Here is a 27,478-nt window from a genome sequence, read left to right as displayed (position 1 = left end):
AACCAAAAAGATCTACAAAATTGTTAACATGACTTTTTGAAAACAACAAACTTGTTTACTAGCACATACATACACACGCACACACACATTTATAGATCTTGATCAACACCTTTTTGTCATTGTTGACAACATTGTTGAGAATAACCTACACGACACATGCATGCTTGAACTTGAAAATTCTCATATATTATTGAAACTATCCATCTTGGAAGACCTGCCCACCCGAGTTTGAACTGGCAGCCTCCTTAGTCGCTCTAACTTTTCTATTTCCACTTCTGTCACAGGCTCCAGTAAAGTACTTTGAGGGTGCTTTTTCTGTATCTTTATGTGTGATTCCATGGATGAATCCATTTATTTTAAGTGCCCCTAAATAACAAGCATAGGTAAAAACTGTATTAGTGTTTTACTTTTAGTACTATGTAACATGAATGAGATTTGCATCTCCCCCTTCCTGGGGCAAAAATGCTTGCAGTGATCTGCCAAAAATAAAAGCACTCTAGTCTTTATTATGAACACACACTAGATTCTTCTTTTAAATTGAAAATATCCATCTATATAAAACTGATATAAGAAGGGATCAAACATGGTTTTGTAGAGTTATTTTGTTAATATTGTTTGAAATACAAACAATATTACTTTAAAATTTTGTCAGCTATCAAAACTAAGCTCTTAAAAGGCATACTATGCAACATTTTTCAGTTAATTAATATGTTCCATACCGTTTTGGATGATTAAATTAGTCATTTCAGGTTGAACTAAGGTTTTCTCGGCCGCCGTGGTGGTCTGTGGGGGAAATACCGCACTTGCAATTGCAGGAGCACTCGGCCCGCACTCACAGGCTCAGTAGTCTCGTGTGCATCGCGAGAGTCGGTCTTGCTTTACGGCGACAACTGCTACACGCCCGCAGTGAAAGGTGTGCTCGTTGCTAGCGCAGTGGCGATATTTGTGCAGTTATCATGGCGGAACAAGCGACAAAACAGCGAAAGCCCATGTCGGAGCAGGCAAGAAAGAGGAAAAGGGCTCTGGACAGAGAGAGGAGTCGTACACGGGTGAACATAGAAGGCTGCAAGGCTGACCTTGCGTTTCTGCTGATGCGATTGTAAGTAACATTGTAGGGTTTCCCTCACGCTACCGCCTCGCCAACATTCCAAAAAAATAATAATAAAAAAATAAAACTAACTCGATATGCGCGCATCTCCCCCCCGCTCCGCTCAGCCGGTCAGCGACGCAAAGTTTGTCTCCCCCCCGCTCCGCTCAGCGGCGCAAAGCTTGTCTCTCCCCCCCCCCCCGCTCCGCGGCGCAAAGGTTGTCTCCCCCCCGCTCCGCTCAGCCACTCAGCGGCGCAAAGTTTGTCTCCCCCCCGCTCCGCTCAGCTGGTCAGCGGCGCAAATCTTGTCTCTCCCCCGCTCCGCTCAGCCACTCAGCGGCGCAAAGTTTGTCTCCCCCCGCTCCGCTGGTCGTCCCAAATTCCTAGGGGAAACACTGCATTGGAATGGTTTCTCTCTCTCTGTGTGCATGTTCATACTTTCACTGTGTTAGTCATTGTTTGTACTGCCGCTTTTTTGACTTTGGTATTCGTTGTGTTCGCCTGTCTGCTAAGCTCAAAACAACCGCGCCTGGCTTGACGGATAAACCAGGAGAACAGCTGAGCATCTTTACGACAGTGCACTTTTACTTTCGCCCTCTGGGGGGAGCCTCGCTGGAAAATCAACGCCGGTTGCATAGTATACCTTTAACACAGTGAAATAATACTATGTGAATAAAACCAAAAATTGAAGTCTCGGTTTTTAACCTAAAAGATTACTAAAAATAAAGAATTGGTAAGCTGGTCTCTCAATGCTATTGACCAAATTTTTTCGACGGGTAGGCAAAGAAAGGGGGACTCGTCCGGTCCCGATTCGACTCATCTCATGGGATACACCCTACATTCTAGGATGGAAAATGGTGTGTCTTTCGACTTTGTTATTCTTGGACGTAGAAACGTTTACATTTGGATTCATGATACTTGGATTTCTACTTATTGGATTTGGCCTCTGGTGAGTGTTCATGGAATGTTCATGGAAATATAAACACTTCACCCAAACAAACACACATAACTGATGCTCACAAAAACAGATGAACTTACACACGACTAGTCTCCAATCTTTACCTTCTGCTATATGTGTTTCTCATCTTATTTGTGCTTCTCGTGCACAAATAAGATTTTTTTGTCGGATATCTCACACTGTACCGTGAGAGGATAGGGTGTGATTTATTTGTCTTTTTTTCCCCATTCTTCTCCTCCCCTATTGTGGCAACTGTCTTTCCACAGATTCAAGGGCAGCGCCCTGTGGGCACAGTGTAAACAGTGTCCTTGGCAGCATGGCTTCAGTAAACCGTCTCCCCCCGTAATGTTTGTAATGTATATATGTGATGTCGGTTGAATCTGAAACAGCAATTTCCCTCTGAGATTATTAAAGTATATCTGATTCTGATCTGATTAAGTATAATGACCATTACAAGACATTTGAAAATCATGATACAAGATGCATTTTGTTTTCATTAATAGATTTGTTATTGTTTCACACATATGTAGCTTATATGCTTAATTTTATACATGGACAAAATGCCAATTGTTAATTTATTAATTGTTAATTTATTTATCAATTTAAGGTAGGCCGGTCACAATAAATTTTTCCAGACAATAAATACCCAGTAGTTACTGTGATTAAATGTTTTGAGACCATCTTCAAATAATATAATAGTAAGAACACATCCTCATCATGTCACTCTCACACACGCCACTGAGAAATATTGCATTTGTTTCTATGAATGTACTTAAAATTGCTTTTTTCAACAAATTGCTTCATTTCTCCAGCCAAATTTGAAAGCACATTGACGAAATTACTGTTAAAGGTATACTATGCAACCGGGGTTGATTTTCCAGCGAGGCTCCCCCCAGAGGGCGAAAGTAAAAGTGCACTGTCATAAAGATGCTCAGCTGTTCTGGTTTCTACGTCAAGCCAGGCGCGGTTGTTTTGAGCTTAGCAGACAGGCGAACGCAACGAAAAGTCGAAAAAACGGCAGTACAAACAATGACTAACACAGTGAAAGTATGAACATCAGGGTTTCCCGCAGCGCTATCTTGGCGAGGCGGCTCACGCTACCGCCTCACCAACATTCAAAAAAATAAAATAAATAAATAATAATAATAATAAAAACTCGATATGCTTGCATGTTTATTTGACGTTAACACGCGGTTCTAATGATGAATAGGGGCCATATATTTAGTCAAAATGGGCCAACAATATGGGTCCCATTTTAGATTAATCATATGGGGCTCATGCAGTTAGCCCCGATAAAACCCATGCCGCAGGGGTGGACTGGGACAAAAAAATCAGCGCTGGCATTTTGGATTAGACTGGCCCACCACATTTTGTTTTGTGTACTGAAAGTGTATACCAACTGTGCAATACATTGAAGCCAGGTTAATAGAAATGAGTGAGAGTGGACACTTGAAATACTTCCAAAATCTTAATTTATTAACACTGTAAAATGTAAACTCCAGCAGAGAGAGAGAGAGAGAGAGAGAGAGAGAGAGAGAGAGAGAGAGAGAGAGATAGGATAGATATGCATAGAATGAGCTAGATAAGCTAGACTGTCCGTATATCTATTCTATCCTTACGCTAGTCTCTCGCTCTCTCTCTCTCCTCTCTCCTACTTGCTCGCGCCTTCTCCTCCTCTCTACTTCCTCGTGCTCGAGAGAGAGGTGTCACGGTCAATCACACATATTATCACGTTACATCATCATAAGAAGTTATTGTAAGTTGCTCATCAGATCTATTCAGTCTTCCAGATACTGTAAGGAATAAAGATTAGACAAACGTTGCACAGAATAGTATTATTATTATTCATAATAAATTTAAGAAGTTCTTCTCACCTTACTAATTTACAAGAGCAGCTTTGTCAGCAACCCACTCTTCTCAGCCACCTTATCTATCACTGTGTCTGTGTCCAGTGCCCTGAGGATGTCTTTTTCAGTGGCCATCAACATAAATGCCTCCAGCTTGCTTGCAGACAGCTTGCTCCTAAGTCTGGACTTGATGAACTTGAGCGTAGAGAAGGTTTTTTCACAGGCCACTTGGGTAAGGGAAAGGGTCAGCAAGAACTTATAAGCAAGCCCAAGGAGATGATAAGCATCTGAGAACATGTTTAGCCGCTGTAGAATCTGTTAGCACAGTGGGCAATTTTTGGGGTTATGTTATTTTATCATACTCATCAAGGGGTTGGTTGGTTTATCATTGGTTCCTATCATCATTACATAGTTTGGAGCTCTGAAAACTGTCCGGCTTACCGCAGGTTCTGATAATGCAGCAGCTGCACTGACATGTTCACTGCTCGGTTCGCCGTTCCCTCCACTACAACCAGTGACGTGCAGTCAGGGAAGACCAGGCCTCACTTGTCATCATGGAAAGAAAGAAAATATATAATAACATAATATAAATTGTGATTCACTCAGTCATTTGTAATAAAAGTTATTTTTTATCTAATTTCCTCATTTTTGATCATATTTTCTTTAAAATCGCAGACTTTTTGCTGTTTTTCATGTAAATCCTTGGTGGCGCTTGATTGCGAAGCTGGTGAGGCCGCAGTGAGCTTGGCCTCCCCTGGGATTGCGCAATCCCATGTTAACTGCGCTGGCTTCCATTCTATGGTGCATCTTCCTGTCTCTAGATCATAAATTCAATTGTTCAAACAGTTATGAACTGATTTTCCACAATTTAATATATGTGGATTACAAATTGCGTTTTGATCATCATACTGTGTGCAGGTAACATGTTTTCGTGCTGCGCGCGATCATAAAAGGCAAAGAACGGGTTGTAGGTGAGGCCGGCAGTTCCTTGGCCTCTAGACAGGGGGCGCTCAAGGAGCACCGCTCCTGATCCCAAAACAGTAAAGTGACCGGAAGTTATGGATGTTTTATTAGGGAGTTTTGCTAAACAAGTAAAGAACTAAAAAGACTCTAAACATACAGCTGGAACAGGACTGATCAAGAAAGGCTTTCCTCCCTGGCAGTGAGCTCAACTGAGACTGAGAAAGTTTTAAATCTGAAGAAGACAGAGAACTTTTACCGGAAAATTATGATATTTTTGTTCAGAAAGAGCGCTGCATGGACTTAAATTATAAGTAGAGGTAAGACAGCGATAATTATTCATGTTTTGTTGTTGTAATGAAATCTGCGTAATGTGTGTTATAGTTTTAGAATGTGTTACAAATGCAGAAATCCATCATAACTCATTAACTGTTACAAGTCAATTGACAAATAATTTAGTTTTATTTTTTTCATCAAAGAATCAATATTTTTTCCATATATCTTGGTGAATTTATTTGGCTTAATCAGTCTCCTTCAGCCCTTTGCAATGAGTTTACTCTGTAGAGTGTATATATTTGTAAATCTGACTCTGATGACGTCAGTGCCTCACCAGCTATGAACTCTACCGCACGTCACTGACTACAACCACCACCATATTTTACATCAGACACCGGAGCAGATGAAGGGCCTGCTGTTGGGAACATGTCAGTCAGTTTGACACATTTCGCAGTTTCTCTGCGCCTCCCTTGCGTTTCTTATCCGTTACTACTGTGAACACCGCTAATAATAATAATAATAATAATAATAATACATATTATTAATATACATGTCGGGTCTGCCGGCGGCCGGCCCAAACAGCACGTCGGCCCACCGGGAAAATGCCCGGTACGCCCGATTACCAGTCCATGCCTGCCCATGCCCACGTAGCCCACAACAAAACGATTCAATGCAGCTTCATTAAAAAAACTGCACCCTTGCATGTGTGGGTCCCAGCCAAGCCAGCATCCATGAGACCCACCCATGCATGCTAGCTTAATTGGCTGTGAGAAAGATTATTAAAAGCCCATGCACACAAAAAGAAAGCACTTTAGTTACTCTTTTTAAATTATGTAAGTGGTTTTATCGTGTCAAGACACTTTAAAACAACCTCTGCTAGCAACTTAGATTCATTAGTTAACCAAATTTATTCTGCTGCGTTGGCGCTCAAATCAGCGGTAACTCAGCAAATAGAATGGCGCTGCAGTATTTGAAAATGGTATGGCCCACAACAGTACGGAGTTTGAAATGGCTCTGCATGAAAATATTCTTACCTTAATGATGGCAGACGACTTATTGTGTGTGTGTGTGTGTGTGTGTGTGTGTGTGTTTTTAACAATATCAGAAAAATTATCACCAAAAAGAAAAACAAACAAACAAATAATTAAGTCTCTTTTGGGGTACTCCAATCATCTGAACTTTTACGAGCAGCAAATTATTTTTAACTGCCGATTTAAAATCTCTCCCTAAAATTTGATACAATACAGGTAAAACAGACAGAAGAGAAAAGAAATGTACTTACAGATTCTTTTGTAGGACAGCCAACCTTCAGAGAGTGTCAAAGGACTAATGAAAAGAATATGTTTGATTGTGAAACTGCATATCCATCCGCAGTTAACAATTTTATATTTTCCAAGAAAAACAAGATTACTTTTGAGAGTTCTACATCGGTTTAACAAATGTAAAACTGATGTAACACTCTCAAACGTGCTCAATCAAAATAAATAAATATTGTCGTCCTCCTTATTCAAATGTGCTTTGGAACTAGTTTCCAACTGGAACTTATCTTGACAAAATATCCCAATTCAGGCAAATAAACTACAAAAGATTAGAGGAGATCATTCAGCAGCTAAGTTCCTCCTCCTGCTGCCTTGATGTTCTACCCACAGCTTTCCCTGTCATAGCATCTGATTTGACTCAGATATTAAGCACGTCCCTTCTGTCAGGTGTTTTCCCCCAGTCCCTAAAAACAGCAATTATCAAACCACTGCTGAAAAAGAACAATTTGGACAAACTATTACTCCAGAGCTAAAGGCCCATCTCAAACCTCCCCTTTATCAGTAAGATTATTGAAAAAGCTGTATTTCAACAATTAAACACCTTCTTAACAACGACCAGCCGCTTTGATGTTTTCCAGTCAGGTTTCCGTGCTCACCACAGACCACCCTTATCAACGTGTTTAATGAAATCCACATAAATAAAGACTGTGGAAGAACCACAGTGCTGGTACTATTGGACCTCAGTGCAGCATTCGATACTGTCGATCACTCCATTCTGTTTGAAGGCCTGGAAAAATGGGTCTGCCTTTTGGGTGCAGCTCTCCTCTGGTTTAAATCCTACTTAAAAGGACTTTTTTGTGTCAGTAGGTAACTTTACATCCCAGACGACAAAAATTACATGTGGGGTTCCCCAACGGTCCATCCTGGGTCCCCTCCTCTTCAATATCTACATGCTCCCTCTAGCTCAGATCATAAAAAACAACATCAACTACCATAACTATGCAGATGACACACAGCTCTACATCACCATGTCACCAGGTGACTATGGACCAGTTCAAGCACTGACAAAATGCCTAGAAGAAATCAATGCATGGATATGCCAAAATTTTCTTCAATTGAATAAAAACAAAACTGAAGTAATAATTTTTGGACCAATAAAGGAGAGATTAAAAGGTAGCTCACAGCTTCAGCTGCTTCAGCTAGAAACCACTGATCAGGCCCGAAATCTGGGAGTAGTGATGGACTCAGACCTGAACCTCCAAAAGCATCTAAAGACCATTACAAGGTCGGCTTTCTATCACCTGAGGAACATTTCCAGGATTAAAGGACTAATGTCTCAGCAGGATCTGGAAAAACTAATCCATGCGTTTATTTTTAGTCAAATTGATTACTGCAACGGTGTTTTCACAGGTCTGCCTAAAAAGTGGATCAGACAGCTGCAGCTGATCCAGAACGCTGCTGCCCGTGTCCTCACTAAGACTAAGAAAGTAGAGCACATCACCCCAGTTCTAAAGTCCTTACACTGGCTCCCTGTATCTCAGAGAATAGACTTTAAAATACTTCTGTTGGTCTATAAATCCCTGAATGGCTTAGCACCTAAATACATCACAGACTTGTTATTAGTGTATCAACCATCTAGACCACTCAGGTCATCTGGCTCCAGCCTACTCTGCATACCTAGAACCAGAACCAAACAGAAGCAGCATTTAGTTCCTATGCTCCACTGATCTGAAACAAATTTCCAGAAAACTGTAAAAGTGCGGAAAGCCTGAGTTCCTTTAAATCAAGATTAAAAACACATTTGTTTAGGGTTACTTTGACTGTTCTAGTTAAACTGTTTTTACTGAAACATCATTAGTTCAACTTTGTAGTCCAACTGTTTTTAATGTTTGCTTTTATTTTCTGTTTTTCCATGTTCTATTTTGTTTCTACATTTTATTCATGTAAAGCACTTTGCATTATCTCTGTACTGAAATGTGCTATATAAATAAATTTGCCTTGCCTTGCCTAGGGCCTAGTAGGCCCCAGGTCCAACCCATGTATGGACAACCCATGCTTATGTCAAGTGCGTTCAATGTGGTCAGCCTACATGGGCTTCTCATGTTGAGCCCATGATACTGAAACCACATGGGTCCTAAATAGGGTTGCCCATTTCTGTCCCATTCCCAGTTAGCCCACATAAAAAAGAACTAGGGCCTACATATATATGCCCAGATCCAACCCATGTACGGTCAGCCCATGGGTCATGTGGGTTCAATGTGGTCAGCCCAATTGGGCTTCTCATGTTGGGCCCATGATAATGAAACCACATTGGCCCCACATAAAACCCATGCCCACTCCTTACCCAAGTAGCCCACAACAAACCCATGTGGGACCCATGCATGCTGGCTGGGACACGATTCCAATAATTTGGATGGGTGAACAAATACTTTTAGCAATATAGTGTACATGTTTAGCTTCTTTTGCAAAATAAAAACATGTCAAAAACACTTTTCCTCACATTAGCTACCAAATACCCACACATGTCAATCTGGACTAACAACAGAACTATGTGTCTGTCTTTGCTTTCTGCATCCACAGCAAAGACTCTGGTGGATGACTCCACAGCACAGTTGCTGCAACATAGGAAGACAGAGTTGCAAGAGAGACAAAATACTTTCAGGTGTCACAAATATAATACATTGATTCAAAAGCATTTGTTGATAAATCACTGTGATTTAAAGTGTGTCTGTGTTTATTAGATGGGTAACATGGGCTCAAGGGATTCCTCGATGTGTTGATGCCAAAACGGAAGCAGAATTACCTCAAGATGTTCGCTTTGACAATGAGAAGAGAAGTGATTTTGAACATTCATTGCACTATGCGTAAGTCTCTCTCTCTCTCTCACACACACACACACATACACACACACACACACACACATCCTTGTACATAGTAATTACATAGTGAGGGCCTTGCCTTGACTGCCATTTATCGTCAAGCCTTTCTATGGCCTGACCCTAACCTTTGAAGATTTATACCTAAACCTAATTTACACCTTAGTCCTAAACTTAACCCCTTGCCCATAAAAAATGTTTTTTTTTTATGATGGATTTGATTTTTTTACCCTGTTTTCTCTCGAAGTCAAGAGTCTTATTGTCACCGTGTGTTACCATGGCGAAATTTCTCTTTGGCCACTCTGGTTCATATTACACATAATGAAAGCAAACAGACAAACAAAAAATGAACAAGGGTTACAATGTTTTTTTGTAGCGTTCATGAGAGTCACAGATAACAAATAATTAGGTAGTAAGGTGCTAATTGTACAATGATGATTTGAGGCTTTGTTTACAGCAATGTGCATTTAGATATTTCGAGATGGTGGTGTGCAAGTAGGCAGTAACATTAAGCTGATTGTAATGTATGACGGGCTAGTAACATTGGGGGGGGGTGCTTCTTACCAACCATGCTAAGTCCTTACTCACCTGAAACTGTGCAGCTCCCATACCATACAGTTATGCTGAGGCATAAAACACTCTCTATAGTTGCTCTAAAGAAGTTCTTTAGCAGTTTAGTGGAGAGTCCAGACCCTTTCAGTTTCCCGAGGATGAAGAGCAGTGTTGGGGCCTTCTTTACCAGGTGGGAGGTGTTCACAGTCCAGGAGAGGTCGGAGGAGATGTGAATACCCAGGAACCTAATGCTGTCCACACGCTCCACCACCTCCCCCTGTGTTCAGTGTTCAGTCCTCAAGGACCTCCTGTAGTTTATTATTACCTCCTTGGTCTTACTGGTGTTAAGGATCAGGTTGTTCCTGGAGCACCACTGTGTGAGATTGCTGACCTCATCCCTGTAGTAGGACTCATCATTGTTGGAGATCAGACCCATTACAGTGGTGTAATCCGCAATCTTCATCACTGTGTTTGTGGGATGGACAGCAGAACAGTCCTACGTGAAAAGTGTGAAGAGAGAAGGGCTGAGGACACAACTCTGCGGCATTCCTATGTTGAGGATCAATGGAGCAAATGTGTGTTTCCCTATCCTCACCACCTGGGGCCTGTTGGTGATATAACACTCAGAAATACAGGGTCTCTTGAATGGATCACATTTTCCTGTATGTTAATTCTCAGCTGGTAATGGAATTTCCAGAGCTTGCCCTGAATGCATCACCTGCAGCTCTTGGTGTGTGTGGAGGGGCACGATGTTCTGGAGGCCTGCTGCATTTCAGGACGTAGACATGCTAATGTTTTCTGTACCAAGAGGGTGGTAGGAAAAAAAGACAAAAGGAAATCCACCTGAGAAACAGCTTATTCGTTATTTTTGCTACTTTCTTCACCTGGGACTCAGGTTGTTTTTTTGTTCTTGGGCCCAAGATACACAAATTCTTGAACTGACATAAGAACTGGAGGTTGACAACCAGGTACTAGGGAAGGTTTTTTTTTTCCTTTTCCAAATCTTTTTTGGATATTGGAAAAAAGTTTTGGTTATTTATTGTCCACATCTATTTTGGTTGTTAATATTATTTCTGTGGTATACTTAAATTATTTAATTTACTTAAGGATATTCATGTAAAACAAAAGGTGTAAATGAACCTGAGCAGTCTATTCATATAAAGATACATTTTCATTTCATAGACCTGTGTGTTTTCCTTTCCAAATCTACTAGACCAGTGAGCGCAAATCTGAGTAATCCCGTACTGAAGGATCCTAAGGTTAAGATAATAGATACAACCCTAGATTTGGATACTGTAGATGTTATATCCATGGTTGGCAGTATAGATTACTTTTTATAAGAGGTAGGGACACACGTCCAGGTTACATAAAAAATGACGAGCCAGCCAGGAGATTGGTTAGTGGTCTTCCACCCCACAATACACACCTTTTGAGATTTACACATTCACTGAGTCAGATACTGTTATGAGGTTAATGGTCAGAGCTCCCTTTATGTAACAGGTGTAGGGTCAGATTACACAGATGAAGAAATCAATACTGCGTTCAAAGTTAATAGAGATAAATAGTCAGACTAAAATATTCAGGATCCCTGACAAATCTGGACAGCCAGAAGGTCTATCTCCAAAATCGATCCCATTAATTTGGGTACCTTACCTGCTATGTCATGATTAGCAAGAACCATTTGAGATCTTTGTCAGGAAGAGATGAGGATGGTGCTATTTCGCAGATACCTGGGTGAGCTAGAATCTGTTGCAGGTAGTGTCAAGGCAGGTTTTCTGAGTGTGCTTCAGGGAGAGCTGCAGGGAACCCAGAACACATCACAAAACATACACAGTAGTGCTATACAGCCACGTGCAACTGGAAATGTTGACATACCTAATAATGATTGAAATGGGCCTGCAGAGTCCACACATTTTCATAGTGCACCTGTGAGCCCAGTTCACGTCAGTGTTACAAAAATATGAATATGATAATTTTATTTTAATTAAGTTGCAGGCATTTGGTCTGTTTTGAGAGTTGGCTTGGAGGGATGTTTTGTTATTTGTACTGAAACACAATAGTTGAAAGGGATGATTCGAGCACTAGTGTTTTTTTTAACAGGAAACTCTGCACACACATAGAATAAGGAGTGACAACTTCTCTTCAAGTTCAAGAATTTATTAACAGAAATAAAATGAACATCCAGAGAACATTGCTACAGAATGCTGTTTATCTGAATTAACACTATATTTCAATCAACAAATCCTCTCTACTAGGCTAGTGAAGCTTAATTAAACTACCAAACAAAATGAAGATGAAAAGAAGCTATGGAACTATGTACACAACAAAAAAAGACAAAATAAAGTGGTTGATCATCATCATCACATTAATTCAGTGAATCGTGGTTCACTGCAGATTTAAGTTAAAGAACCAAAGTTCATCATGGAATGAGGTTAAATTAGCTTAATGTGCTGTACAAATAACATCTTGAATGTAAAATAAGGTGATATCCTGGGCTTACAACTAATTTAGAACAACATTTGGTAGGTGTTTCAACCCATTCACAATGCAAATCCTGAGTTAAACAGGTCCGTCCGTCCGTCCGTTTTCTTCTGCTTATCCGGGGTCGGGTCGCGGGGGTAGCAGCTTCAGTAGGGAGGCCCAGACGTCCCTCTCCCCAGCCACTTGGGCCAGCTCCTCCGGGGGGAATCCCAGGGTGTTCCCAGGCCAGCCGAGAGACATAGTCCCTCCAGCGTGTCCTGGGTCTTCCCCTGGGCCTCCTCCCGGTGGGACGTGCCCGGAACACCTCACCAGGGAGGCGTCCAGGAGGCATCCTAACCAGATGCCCGAGCCACCTCAACTGGCTCCTCTCGACGTGGAGGAGCAACGGCTCTACTCTGAGTCCTCCCCGGATGACTGAGCTCCTCACCCTATCTCTAAGGGAGAGCCCAGACACACTACGGAGAAAACTAATTTCAGCCGCTTGTAACCAGGTCATCTTCTTCTTTTGGACACGACCTAAAGCTCATGACCATAGATGAGGGTAGGAACATAGATCAACCGGTAAATCGAGAGCTTCGCCTTTTGGCTCAGCTCTCCCTTCACCACAACGGAGCGGTACAGCGCCTGCTTCACAGCAGACACCGCACCAATCCGCCTGTCGATCTCCCACTCCATCTTCCCCTCATTCGTGAACAAGATCCCAAGATACTTGAACTCCTCCACTAGGGGCAGCACATCCTCCCCAACCCGGAAGAGGCACTCTACCCTTTTCCGGTTCAACACCATGGTCTCGGATTTGGAGGCACTGATTTTCATCCCGGCCGCTTCACACTCGGCTGTGAACCGCTCTAGTGAGACCTGTAGATCACGCCCTGATGAAGCCAATAGGACCACGTCATCCGCGAATAGCAGAGGTGCAATCCTAAGGCCACCAAAACGGATCCCCTCAACACCTTGGCTGCGCCTAGAAATTAGATAAACATTATTTATTAAAATAACATTTTACAGAATGATTTACTCAGTAAAAATCAGTAAACTTTAGGGACACTTGATTTTATAAATGTGATTATTCTTCCGGAAAGCTAGGGGTCACTTTAGTGATCGGTCGCTAAAATCAGTTAATCTTTAAGTTATACAAAAACACCATTAAATCGACATCAATACTCCCCATTAATGCGGTAATAATGCTCATAGCACTATCAAACGATGGCGGAGCGAAAGGAATTGAACATTGTTTGAAACGAACCGTAGTCGCGTATCTGGGAAGAGCGAATGTTACCAGAAGCTAATAGCATTAGGCTAGCAGACATTCAGTGCTAATTTTAAACAGTTTTGGCTTTATTTTGGTCGTAAGGAGTGGACCAGACAACACAAACATCAATATCCCATCAATGTATAAAACCCTTATGGAGATAACGTTTGTTTTACCCGTAAAAACACACTCGAAAAACCCTAACCTTCCAGTGTCTTATGGTAAGGTGTATCAGTGACTTCCACCTAAATGAAGTATTAGTATTTCTGGATGATTTGATTGTCTTTTCAGACACATTGAAAGAACACAAATCATTTCTTATGAAGGTGCTGAACCGTCTTAAAGATTGCGGTCTAAAACTTTCTCCAGAAAATGTCACTTCTTTAAAGCATCAGTAAAGTATCTTGGTCATGTGGTTGATGCAAAGGGAGTTTCTGACAAGATAATCCGCCTTGAGAGATTGGCCTCGTCGTTTGAACAGGAAAGAGCTAAAATGTTTTTTAGGCTTTGCTGGTTACTATCGGCAGTTCGAATTAATCGCGTAACACGCAATAGACATGATCCTTAGCGTAGCACGACAGTGTAATTGTAGAGAGATTTTTCTTGGTGGCTGTTATAAACAGACAAGCACATCATTTAACAGTGGCTTTTAAAGAGGGAAAAGTGGTGTTAGAGCCATAAATAGAAAATATTTAAGTTGTTTGTATTATGGTTTGCTTTTTATTTTTATCATATTCAGTTAGAAGATTTGTTCAGGCTATTTTACTGTGAAGTTTAGTTTTACTTTGAAAGGCTTGCTTCCTGTCGAGCCGTATATTGTATTAGAAAAAACTATGGATGGATTATCTAGACACGGAGCAATACAGTTTTACCGTGTAAACTGTGTATGACTTGGAAAAGGAAGAACTTCATTTTTTATAGATAAAGAATTTTTTTTGTTAAAATTCCCAGTTTGCACGCGTCTTGTACTTCCAGTGTCTAAGGAATGACACCAAAATTTGGATCTCTTGACATAACAAGTGCCTTTTTAAAATAAAGTATAATAATTGAAGGCTGCCATCTTGTAGAATATTCTTGTATTTCACTTTTACTTGTCCCTATGTTCTAGTGGGTCCCGTGGAGGCTCTGATATAAAAGAACAAAGTAAATATGAAATTATTAAAATGCAAAAATTCATACTGTTTAAAGTGATAGAAACATCTACCATGGACAGTACTTATGCATGTAATTTGTATGCTGCTTTTTGCCAGCCCTCTCTCCTGGCTTTATCAGACTTTGAGGTGTTCCCTGTCGTTTTAATTAATGACTTAAATTTGGCATAACCTTCCATTAAAAGCTCGTGTTCTGCTGGGAGAAAAACTGTGGCCGTTCTTTGGCCATGCTGAACAGCCAATAGCAGCGCTGCTGATCATTGTTTCTACTATCGATACATTTCCCCTATAAAAGCGATGCATGAACGCGCAGTTATCTCAGATAACTGAATCCAGCCATACTAATCATAAACAACAGATGTGTTCGAAGAACCCAATTAGCCGAATCATGATTAGCTGGATGAAATCATCTTGGATGTGTCATTTGATCTCGGATGTTTTAAGCAACGTACGAAGAACGGGCCCCAGGGCAGAGACGTTGAATCCAAAACAATCAGATAACTTTGCATACTGATAGGAGCAGACAGACTCCGTATTACTCCATAACATCCCAGAGGAAACCCCGTGGAACGGTTTAACCGGTCTCTCCTTGGTATGCTAGGGACCCTGGGAGAGAGAGCAAAATACCATTGAAGGGATTTTGTCAAACATTTGGTCCATGCATAAAATTGCATGTCAAACAATACAACAGGCTTATGAAGTAATGTTTGGTAGGCAGCCCAGACTGCCAATTGATCTATTCTTGAGAATCCACCCTGATATGTGGAACCACAAGACCCACTCAGAGTATGTCAAGGGCCATTGTCATCGGTTACAGGAGCTACTCGCTAGCTGCTAAAAACTCCCACATATCTATCTATCTATCTATCTATCTATCTATCTATCTATCTATCTATCTATCTATCTATCTATCTATCTATCTATCTATCTATCTATCTATCTATCTATATGTGTGTGTATATATATATATATATATATATATATATATATATACAGTATATATGTATGTGTGTGTATATATATATATATATATATATGTATATATATATATATATATATATATATATATATATATATATATATATATATATATATATATATATATATATATGTGTGTGTGTGTGTGCATAAGAAAAAGTTAACTCCCCCTAAGTCTGTTCTGTTCTGCTCTTAGTAATACATTGTGACATGTATAGGATTGCTTGTTTTCAAGTGTTCCTAAATAGAGTACAAGTCTAAAGGTACTAATCTGAATTCTTCAGAATCAATTGGTACAAAGAATCTTTCAGGATAGATATGATATTCATATTACAGCTAACTTACAGACCGTATTGCTATAAATAAAGGGAGAAATTGTTTGTTCCCTTAGCTTGCTTGAGCTATCGCTGAAGAAGTTGGCCATCACATTCGGGAAATCCTGGAATGACCTGGATGACTTTAAACGGATCTTTTGGAAACTGCGGAGCCCGATAGCTGGTAAGCAAACACACACACACTAATATTTTTAGAATGGTTTTAAGAAGTGTTTATATAGGTTTTGAGAGGGATTCTAAAAAAAAGAAAGCAATTATTATGTCAACTGTGTAGATGAAAGAATAAAAACTATATCAGATTTGTGCATGCAAGATGTAAATCACCTAATATTCCGCAATAAGGAAGTGTGCTTTTTGTGATATTTGCAGTGATGCCGGAATATTGTTTTTTTCTTCAGCTATAGTTCAATCACAGTAGTCCCTCACCAATCAGCACTTTGTCATTTACATGTAACAATATAATAAATCCCATTTAATTTTCAGTTTACTTTATGTATATAGCCCAAGTTCACAACAAACTAATTTCAGTACACTTCACAAGGGAAAAAAGTTGGTTCAATTTATATCCAACTATGTAAATAATTTCTCCTAAATTCAACTAAATTCAACAGTTTGCTGCTGTAATTCATTGCAACCCAATAGCCCCGTTGGGCCACGTGGGAAATGTATTATTACCACAAATTGACTCCTTAATAAGTTTCAGTCCCATATTTTATTCATTTACCTTGGCCTTCAACCTTGTCACGTCATTGAGTTTTATCCCAGTGAAAAAAAGAACATGGCCACCATTCCCCAAAACATCTGCATTTAGATGACATTTCTAGTGAGAAGTTTGCATAATATAAGTCTTTGTTCAATGAATGTGTAAAATCTTCCGTTCATTAGTTTCACCAACAATTTCAGTTTGTTCTCAGAAAAATGTGAGAATGTTAGGTTTTCTACCATTGATATGGTGGTTGCAATGGATGCAGCAATTCTACATCACCAGCTAGTGCTGTTGTTCTCCATACATTAAATAAATAAATAAAATAAGGAAAAACATCTGCAGTTATGCATTTTGATAACATCTAGTGAAACACATGCATAACTTATCATAATCTAGGCAATGGGACAATCTCTTATACAGGATATTAATTTTGCTGACGATTTCAGTGTCGTGTTTTACTGTTGTTTATGTTGAAGCTATGGACAGGGATTGTAAATACAATATTTTTTAGGTAGGATCTGCAATTATATACATTTTGATGACTTTTCTAGTAAAATATATGTATGGCTTGATAGCATTCGTTCAGGGAATGTAGAAAATATTTCTATTTAAAACTTTCCCCAACATCAGCCCCGACCCTTACTTCTTTGTCAAAGCTGTTTCAAAGAAATACATTTTTGAGTATGGTAAGATTGTCCCATCCCATATGGGCCTATTTAAAATACAACTAAAAATAAATAAATAGACTGAGATTCACTACTTTACTGTCATATACACTTCAGTGCACGCAACCAGGGTCTGTAACACATAGACATCATCAGTTCTAGGTTGAAGATATGCACCAAGGGCGTAGGTTTAATTTCAACGTTGGTAGGGACACTATTGGTCCAAAGCTTCATTGGTCTGATGTCATTGGCCCTACACAATATGCATGCTCCTATTTCTTGACGCTTAACTTGAGCGTCAGGACGCGTTTCGTCTGTCTAAAGAAAAAAGTAGCATTTCTTGCTACATCTATACAAATTTTATAACCACGACACACAATAGATGCTGTTTGTCAACGTTTAAGGCATCACCGGATCTGATCAATGTCGAACTGGGACTTTTTTCCCACTTTTGAAAAGGTTTGCATTTGAACTTACCAGCAACAGAGACAGATGGTAAATACGTGCCTATTAAACCAAATATAGTCAAAACATGTCTGTTGTCTAAATTTATCCTGTATTTTCTTTTGAAGATATAAAAATGCGCAGAGATAAACCCCACACTTATTTTTTATCTAAAATACTCTGTCTGCACAGCAAAATTATACATTGAAGGGACTGCAAATAAATGTATTGTATTTACTCTGCACTGGAAGAAGTGTAACTGATACTAACAGCATTTCAAATATTAAATTCAAATTTCAACAAAGTGTAGCCCTTATAATGTAATTAGGCGCCTGTCTTAGCAAATGCAGGGGGTGGCAGTCCTTTGTGAAACAAACATTGCATTTGCATGGAGGCACCTACTACTATGCACCTCAAAATGTTTTCGGAAATTAATGCGGCCCAAACTGTAGCGTGCACCCCAACAATATAGGTATCAAAACGTCTGGCTTGGTCGGGAATGGTGTGCTATTACTTTTATTGGGGTTTCGAGTTACCATGGCAACGCAAAAAACCACTTCCATAGGAAATGAATGGCGTCAGGTACAGAGAAAGCCTCAAAAAAGCCTCGAAATGACCATTTTCAACGCTGTACTGTATCGTCATGCTTTCACCTACGAACACCGTTTAACTTCCAGTTTGTAGATATATCTTTGAACTCCTCAGAAGTGAAAACAGGATGTGGATATCTTTTATGGTTTTCTTACAAATACTCCTCAAAGCTCATGTCCACAAATCAGCAGAATCATCGTTTATAGTGAAAGTCAATGACGGAATTCTTCAACTGCCAGAGTGGCCCACTCTGGCGTTTTCAAAGATTTCACAACTCCGAACAACTTCAGCCTACTGGCTCAATTTTCACTTTACATAGACTAATTATACATCAAAACTTAGGTATTTTAGTCTGGATTCAGGAAATGTAACCTTCATTGGAGTAGGATTTATAGATTTTTCACAACAAACTCAAAACCCTCCTCATTCATTTCCTATGGAGCCATTGTGAAAAATTATATCTGAAAATCCCAAACAACACATGTTTTCGCATTGTCGTTACTCCTAAACCGTTTCATGTACAGGCATGATACTTTCACACATAAATGTCCCGACCCTTCTGGCATTCACAAAAAAGGAATTTTGTGGATAACTGTTACGGTTTTGCTGCAGGAACAATTTGTTTGGGAGTAGCAAATGTGCAAAATCCTGAAAACGCTTTGGACCTGCATACTTCCACATCATCCACTTTTTTACATAATTGCTGTGCCTACACCGATTTTTGTACAGACAAAAAAATAAGCACCATAGTCCTCAAAAGCCTGCTGATACTCACGTTGAAAGAATTATTTTGATATCTCTTATGCTTTTTGAGCTACAGTGATTTGTTCGGGACCCTTTTTAGAGGATTTTTGCATTTTCATTAAAACTCCCTTTTACATCATAATTTTTTGTGCCTTTATTAAAATATTTCCAGCAAAAACTGATAGTTTTTTCTTGTTCCCCTATCCGTTACAAAATAAACGCAAAAAAATTACGTCTCTACCATTTACGGTTCACGGAATATCGAGTGCTTTTCAAGGCAAAGTATTCCATTCTTTTTTTTTTTTCTTTTTTTTCCAGTGTCCTGTCTAGCAATGTGGCAATAGGAATTGATGTCTCAATGCCAGATAGAGCTCAACAGATTTTGCTTTTACAAGTGGAGCGAACAGCTTTCGCCATAGTGCTCCGCTTGATTTATGCATGTAAATAGCTTTATTGTGATTCCTGCAGGGAGAATTTCAAATTATATGGACACTGCAATGGGAGAGTAAAGGAAGAACAAGAAGTGAGAGAAAAAAAGAAAGAGAAGAGGTGAAAGAAAGAAGAGATAATAGGGAGAGAGTGATAAAATGTTTCCCGTCTGCTCCATTACTTGGAAAGAGAGATGCAAAAAGAACAGCACAACCAACAGACATAAAGCAACAAATACAATCAAATAACACCTAGAGACCATTGCTAAATCATATGTATTATTATTTAAACTGACATGTGTAAAGTGAAACCTGAAAAAAAAAGTGAAAGAACATAAATAAATAAATTACAGGCTTTCTGTATATAAGTGAACACTTAATACCTGGAACCCAGCACCTGTGGGAGTTTGCGAGAGTGCACTAGTTTAGGTGAAAATTAACCAGAAGGAAATAGCTCAATAGTGGTTGTGGAGAACCAAAGGCCCGCCTTCCCCGAGCACAGAGGCAGGAGTCAGGGGACCCATAACCCCCGGACTCCCAAAGGGGCCCCTAAAGCAGGGCGCCCAGGAGGGGCTGACACAGGATATCTGCAACCCCCCCCCCCAAGGAGAGAGGAGAGACGACCCCGAGGAAATCCCCCAGCCACCACAATGCCGACGCCCCCAAGAGCCGCGGGGACGAGCCACGGGGCTCTGGCCACCCCCGGGGGGCCAGGCCCCGCGAAGCAGCCGCCGGGAGTAGGCCGGCGCACACCCGGGAAACCGCCCCAAACCCGAGGCCCACCAATGCACCAGAGGGCCAAGGCGCCTGCCAGCGCAGCGGAGGAAAATAAATAGCACTATTATTTTGTGGAATCCTAATCACACTATTATAACTATGCAATAGTCTAAACAAAACATAGAAGTTGTTTAGGTGGCATCTAGTCTTCCTTTACTGTATATTATGCAAAAGAAATTACACCTGCTATTTACACCTGAACAGCCTCAAAGGGTCAACAATAACTGAAAGCAACAATAACAACGAAATATTGGTAAAAGGGAAACCCTCACCTTTTCTTTTTCAGACGGCTGTGACTAAGAATCTGAATTTTTAATAGCCTACAGTCTTTGCTTTTCAATCTTTCCAGCAGTCTTCAGAATGCCTGCCTGGCACAGAATATTTAGTTTTATAAAACAGATTAGGTTTTTGTTGATAAAATGTGTTATACTTCAGAATTAAATGCTAGTTTGAGATATTAACGTTGGTCACTTACATTTCTCAAGTTCAACAAATCAAAACTCTCTCTCCTGCTTCTGTTCACAACTGCGTTCAGAAGCTTTCACCTATTTTAGTGCAGATCCTGTGGGGGTACTCCAGGAGTATGGAGTACCTGGCCCTTTAATAAGGGCTGTCAGGTCTCTGTATGACCGGTGTCAGAGTCTGGTCCGCATTGCCGGCAGTAAGTTGGACTCGTTTCCGGTGAGAGTTGGACTCTACCAAGGTTGCCCTTTGTCACCGATTCTGTTCATAACTTTTATGGACAGAATTTCTAGGCGCAGCCAAGGTGTTGAGGGGATCCGTTTTGGTGGCCTTAGGATTGGGTCTCTATTTGCGGATGACGTGGTCCTATCGGCTTCATCAGGGCGTGATCTACAGCTCTCACTGGAGCAGTTCGCGGCTCAGTGCTAAGCGGCCAGGATGAAAATCAGTGCCTCCAAATCTGAGACCATGATCTTGATCCGGAAAAGGGTAGAGTGCCTCCTCTGGGTTACGGAGGATGTACTGCCCCTAGTGGAGGAGTTCAAGTATCTTAGGGTCTTGTTCACGAATGAGGGGAAGATGGAGCGAGAGATCGACAGGCGGATTGGTGCGGCGTCTGCTGTGAAGTGGGCGCTGTACCAATCCGTTGTGGTGAAGAGAGAGCTGAGCCTAAAGGCGAAGCTCTCGATTTACCGGTCGATCTACGTTCCTACCCTCATCTATGGTCACAAACTTTGGGTCGTGATTGAAAGAACGAGATCCCTGATACAAGCAGCCAAAATGTGTCTGGGCTCTCCCTTAGAGATAGGGTGAGGAGCTCAGTCATCCGGGGAGGACTCAGAGTAGAGCCGCTGCTCCTCCATGTCGAGAGGAGCCAGTTGAGGTGGCTCGGGCATCTGGTTAGGATGCCTCCTGGACGCCTCCCTGGTGAGGTTTTCCGGGCATGTCCAGGGGAAGACCCAGGACACGCTGTGGGGACTATGTCTCCCGGCTGGCCTGGGAGCGCCTTTGGAATTCCCCCGGAGGAGCTGGCCCAAGTGGCTGGGGAGAGGGACGTCTGGGCCTCCCTACTGAAGCTGCTAACCCTGCGACCCGACCCCGGATAAGCGGAGGAAAACGGACCGACGGACGGCACTCAAAGTTTTGAGGGGACAGATATCAGTCTCAGCTTCACGTAATAAAAAAATAAAACAGAAACAATTAGAGCTCATTGATTCTATTCTTAAACTTGATCATCAATATTCAACAACTCCAACACTTGACTTATATAAAGAAAAACTAAATCTAAAAGCAAAGTATGATTTATTATCTATTGAAAAGACCGAACAGAACCTATTAAGATCACACACACTTTTTTATGAACATGGAGAGAAGGCAGGACGCCTACTTGCTCATCATATAAAGGCTAAATCGTCTGCCCAACTCATATCAACAATTAGGAAAACACGTCAAGAGCTGACAATAGACCCCAAGGAAATTAATGATACTTTCAAAACATTTTATTCTATGCTATACACCTCAGAATTTCCTCAGGACACTTCCTCTATGGTTAATTTCTTAGGAACCATAAATACTCCAACAATTACGCCGGAACAAAGGGACAACTTGGAAAGGCCACTAAGCCGTCAGGAAGTGGAGAATTCAATCAAAGACATGCAGCACGGGAAGGCCCCTGGACCGGACAGCTTTCCAGTCGAATTTTATAAAAAAAATGTCCTTAAAACTGACCCCCTTTCTTTTTGCTATATTTAAAGTACTCATTTGAACAGAAAGCCCTCCCTCAGAGTCTCACAGAAGCCCTCATTACAGTTTTACTAAAACCCAGTAAGACCCAACAGATTGGAGCTTTTATAGGCCTACCTCCTTACTAAATGCGGACATTAAGATACTGTGGAACCTCTCGAGTAAACACCATAGTATCAGATATCATTTCAAATGATCAAACCGGTTTTGTGAGAGGCCATCACTTATTCATTAACATACGTAGACTTTTGAAGTGTGTTAAGTGTGAAGAGTGTGGTGCACTCTCCAGCGTCGAGGGTGAGACCAGAGGTGGTGGTTTTCCTGGACACGGAAAAGGCATTCGATAGAGTAGAATGGGAATATCTTTTTGCGGTACTAGGTAGATTTGGGTTTGGCCTGAAATTTATGGCTTGGATTTGTCTATTGTATTCATCCCCAAAGGCTGCAGTAATAACTAATAATTTATGTTCACAGTATTTTCCTTTATCTAGGGGTATGCGTCAATGGTGCCCACTTAGCCTGTTCATATTAGCGATTGAGCCCCTGTCAATTAAACTTAGAACAACACATCAAAAAGTGTGTGTTTTCCCATCAATGATTTGGCAAAGCAGATCCCAGACACAGACTTGCCATTCTGTATATCACATTCCGGTTTTAAGTACTTAGGAATAAATATCACCCCATCTTTTTCTAAACTATTTAAAGCCAACTACGTTCCCATTATGGAAAAACTAAAATCTGACCTCCAGAGATGGAGTGTTATCTATCTTTCTCTAGCTGGAAAAATCAACTGCAGCAAAAATGAATGTGTTGCCAAGATTTTTATATTTGTTTCAAAGTATTTGTTTGGTAGTTTTTCTACCAAAATCCTTCTTCCGTTCAATTGATGCATTACTCTCAAGTTTTATATGGGGAGGAAAATCTTCAAGACTTTGTAAAGCATTACTTGAAAGGCCAAGAAAAGGGGGTGGGCTTTCTCGACCAAATTTCAGGGTTTATTATTGGGCAGCGAATCTGCAAAAAATAAGTTACTGGTTTCAGGCTCCAGACACGGGTTGGTGCAGAGAAGAGGCAAAGCTCTGTAATAAGTCATCGCTTCCCGCACTGTTGACAACAAAACTCCCTTTCTCCCCATCACGTTTTTCCTCAGGTCCGTAGTGCGTTCAACGTTAAGAATTTGGATACAGTTTAGGCAAGCATTTAAATTGTCTGACCTTTCTATGTTAAGTCCTATGTGTAATAACCACCTTTTTCCAGCCTGCCAATCTTGATGTCACATTTACACAATGGGACACTAGGGGTCTTACCACATGCAGGGATTTTTTTATAGACAATACTTTTCCTACTTTCACAGATCTGGCCAACAAACACTCTATTCCTATATCAATTTTTTTTCCCGATAACTTCAGATCTGCCACGTTATTCAAATGTATAACCCATAATTTCCTCAATTACCTGAGGATTCAAAATTGGATGTTATACTAAAGACCCCCATAACTTTAAAGGGCCAAATCTCTAACCTATATAACTCAATTATGTCATCTAGTAGCTTATCAACAGACAACATCAAGACAAAATGGGAAGAAGAATTAGGGACAGTCATTTCAGAAGAGATGTGGGTTAGAGCTCTTAACCTTGTGAATGGAACTACTTCTTGTGTACAATCTGATTCAGTTTAAAATTCTTCACCGTACTCACTATTGTAAAGTCAGACTTGCCAAAATATACCTTGAAATAGATAGAACGTGTGATCGCTGTAAAGCCACCAACGCAGACTTAGCTCATATGTTCTGGTCGTGCTCTAAGCTGCAAGAGTTTTGGAAATCCATATTTAGGATTTTGAATGTCGAGTTTGGCCTACATCTAAAACCAGTGGCGGTTCTAGACCAAATTTACCAAGGGGGCCAAGGTGGGGCCAGTGTTTTTTTCACAGGGGCACATAAAATAATGAAATCATAAAACAGGGCAATATTTAATCACTTAATATGAAGTGAGACACTTGTGGCACTGATACTGCAGGTTTCAGATCCCTGATCTAGCAGATGAAAACTGTGATCCCAGTTCAATGCTGCTGAAGCTAAAAGTAAAACACCTTGATTTTTAAACCCTTGTTAGGGTGAAATTGTGAAGGTACAAAAAATAAAATTGGTCAAAGTGACAAATTAGGTGTGGTTTCTTCACCAATGCATATAATCGTAAGAAGTTTATTTAATATATGTCTTTAGTACAGGGGCCATAACAGGGGCCTGGACCATTTCTACAGGGGCACTGGCCCCTGTGGGCCCCTGTCTAGAGCCGCCCCTGTCTAAAACCTAGTCCTTAAATGGCAATTTTTGGGGTTGATGCTGTGATTTCTAGCAAGGAAAATGTTATTGCTTTTGCAACTCTGATCGCTCGAAGGAGAATACTTTTAGAATGAAAATCCCAATTTCCACCTAAGGCATCAATGTGGCTTTCTGATATGATGTTCCTAAAAACTTTCTGAAAGGATTGACCAAAAATTTTTATAAAACATGGGACCCTTTACTGGATTATTTTGTCAAACTTGCAACTCTCCCTTCTCACTAGTAAACAAGTCTCAATGTAAATTTTGGGATAATAACCCCCCCCCCCCTTCTCTTTTTTTTCTTCAATCAATCAATCAATCAATCAATCAATCAATCAATCAAATTTTATTTGTCAATTACAATTTGCATTGCAATCGAAAAGTCAGTTCCAGTACAACCGTCCATCACATACACTTAACAAACAAACATTTGGGGGGAACGATTGACTGAGGCCTTGCGTTGCCAAGGAACGCAGCCAGCCAGCCGCTGCTAAAAAGTGCAGCTGTCAAGGCCACATTCCTCCAAACTGCCCAGACCCCGCCTAAACGGAGTTTACAGGCGCTGCCTTGAAACTCTCGAAGAAAGAGCAACAACATGGGAGAAAGAGGGGAGAGAGAAAAAAAAAAGAGACAGATGTTTGCCTATTTATGCTCTCACCTATAAAGAGACAAACAACCGACACAAAAAAAACCCTCATAGCACAAAAGCACAAATAAACACAAGACAACATGTATGCAGAAGGTAAACATTTGAGACCTGTCGCGTGTGTGTAATTCATCAGTTTTATGAGTATCAGTTATGCGTGTGTGTATGGGCGAAAGTGTTTTTCTCAGTGAACACTCTCAAGAGGCCGTTGTCCTTGATGTTATCAGCCGGCCCACAGTTCAGAGAAGCATCCTCAGGTGTCAGCGGGGGAGGGGGGTAGCCGGGGGCTTTTCTGGGCACTCTCCGTCATAACAATCCAGGAGTAGATAGGGAGGGAATCCAAATATGTTATTTGTTATGAGACAAGCTGCACTGCCTTTCCTGTCAGCTTTTAAGTCTTTGCTGGCTCCACATAAATCCAATTTTCCAAATTATTGGGCTTTTTCGCGCTTCACGCCCAGATTTTATCCCATCTCCCCTTGAGTTCAACCACCAAAGTCAGTCTGCGTTCCAACACAGGCAGCTTTTCGGCTTCGCTCCATTCACCTGCCAGGTTTGTCCGTTCACAGCCAGAGTGAGCGCGTCATGCAGCCGGCAGCCTGATCAAGGCCAAATGGCTCCGACATCCGCTGTATTTGCCGATACTTCAAAAATCCACAAAAAGCAATAAGTAGAGATCCCAGTATCCTTAATCCAATGTGAAAATTTCAAACGTCCAGGAATGACAAGGTCGAAAGACACACCGTTTTCCTCCAGGAATTTAGGGTGTATCTCACAAAATAAGTCAAATCAGGACCGGACGGGTCCCCCTTCCGTTGCCTACCCGTCGAAAAAAATTTATCAATAGTATTGAGAGACCAGCTTACCAGATCCATGTTTTTCAGAGTTCGGTTGATATGAAGAAAGTGCTCAGAAGACAAGACATAGCAAAGCAAAGCAGGAGAGGGGGGGGGGGGGGGGGGGGGGTAAAAGCTGCAGAGAGAGAAAAGACACGACCGACCTCGGAGAGAGACAGAGAGAGAGTTTTCTTCTCCCAATTTGTAATTTTTAGTTATATATATATATATATATATATATATTTTTTTTTTAATTTATTTTATTTTTTACAATTTTTATTTTTTTACAATTTTTTATTTACTTTTATTTTTTTTCTCTTTGCCGGCACATGGATTAGTTGGGGTTGGATAGGGTTTATAAAAATATAAAAATGTTGAAATGCTGTGTGGTTCTTGTTATATTGTACACATCTGCTAAATACTACAATCTGAATGGCATTGTGAATCTATTTTAACATCAATAAAAATATGATAAAAAAAAACACTCCTTGTAAAACAAGGGGGAAAGGTTGACATGATGTGTCTCATAAATTTAGGTCTACAATTTGACAAAATTCAAAAACTAGACATACACTATATAGCACAAATGAATTCACTCCCCTATCGAAATAATGTTAATCATTTAAATTGTACTTATATAGCACCAATTCACAATACATGTCATCTCAAGGCACGTTACAAGGTCAAATTCAATCAAATCATACGGATTGGTCAAAAAGTTTCCTATCTATGGAAACCCAGCAGATTGCATCAAGTCTTGACAAGCAGCATTCACTCCTCATGAAAAAGTGTAGAGCCACAGAGGACAGTCATCTGCATAGTTGATTGCTTTGCAGCAATCCCTCATACTGTGCATGCATGAAACGAAAGTGGAAAGGAAAACTCCCCATTTGACAGGGAGGAAAACCTCCAGCAGAACCAGACTCAGTGTGAACGGTCATCTGCCTCGACCGACTGAGGGTTGAACTTACCTTTATGTCTTTTAAGGGCAACAATGACTGTTTGGGACTTCCTCCCAGCAAAAATGGACAGTGGTTTTATCAGATGGGCAGGAAAGGGCCTTGTTATAATAAATCAACTATTTGAAGTAATAACCCT

General features: G+C 40.7%; 1 protein-coding gene across 1 annotated transcript in view; it reads left to right on the top strand.

The window, feature by feature from the left end:
- Positions 1-27,478, top strand: part of alox12 (arachidonate 12-lipoxygenase) — a gene marked incomplete at its 3' end in the record, with an annotated part of 121,759 nt that overhangs the window by 22,024 nt on the left and 72,257 nt on the right. The window contains 3 exon segments of the mRNA XM_036134515.1: positions 8,968-9,049; positions 9,129-9,251; positions 16,069-16,175. Coding sequence (XP_035990408.1) covers positions 8,968-9,049; positions 9,129-9,251; positions 16,069-16,175 — 312 coding nt within the window.

This window comes from Fundulus heteroclitus, unplaced genomic scaffold (genome assembly GCF_011125445.2).
Source record: "Fundulus heteroclitus isolate FHET01 unplaced genomic scaffold, MU-UCD_Fhet_4.1 scaffold_84, whole genome shotgun sequence".
Classification (NCBI taxonomy): domain Eukaryota; kingdom Metazoa; phylum Chordata; class Actinopteri; order Cyprinodontiformes; family Fundulidae; genus Fundulus; species Fundulus heteroclitus.
Note: the sequence above shows the minus strand (reverse complement) of the source record. Positions and strands in the feature narration are given on the sequence as shown.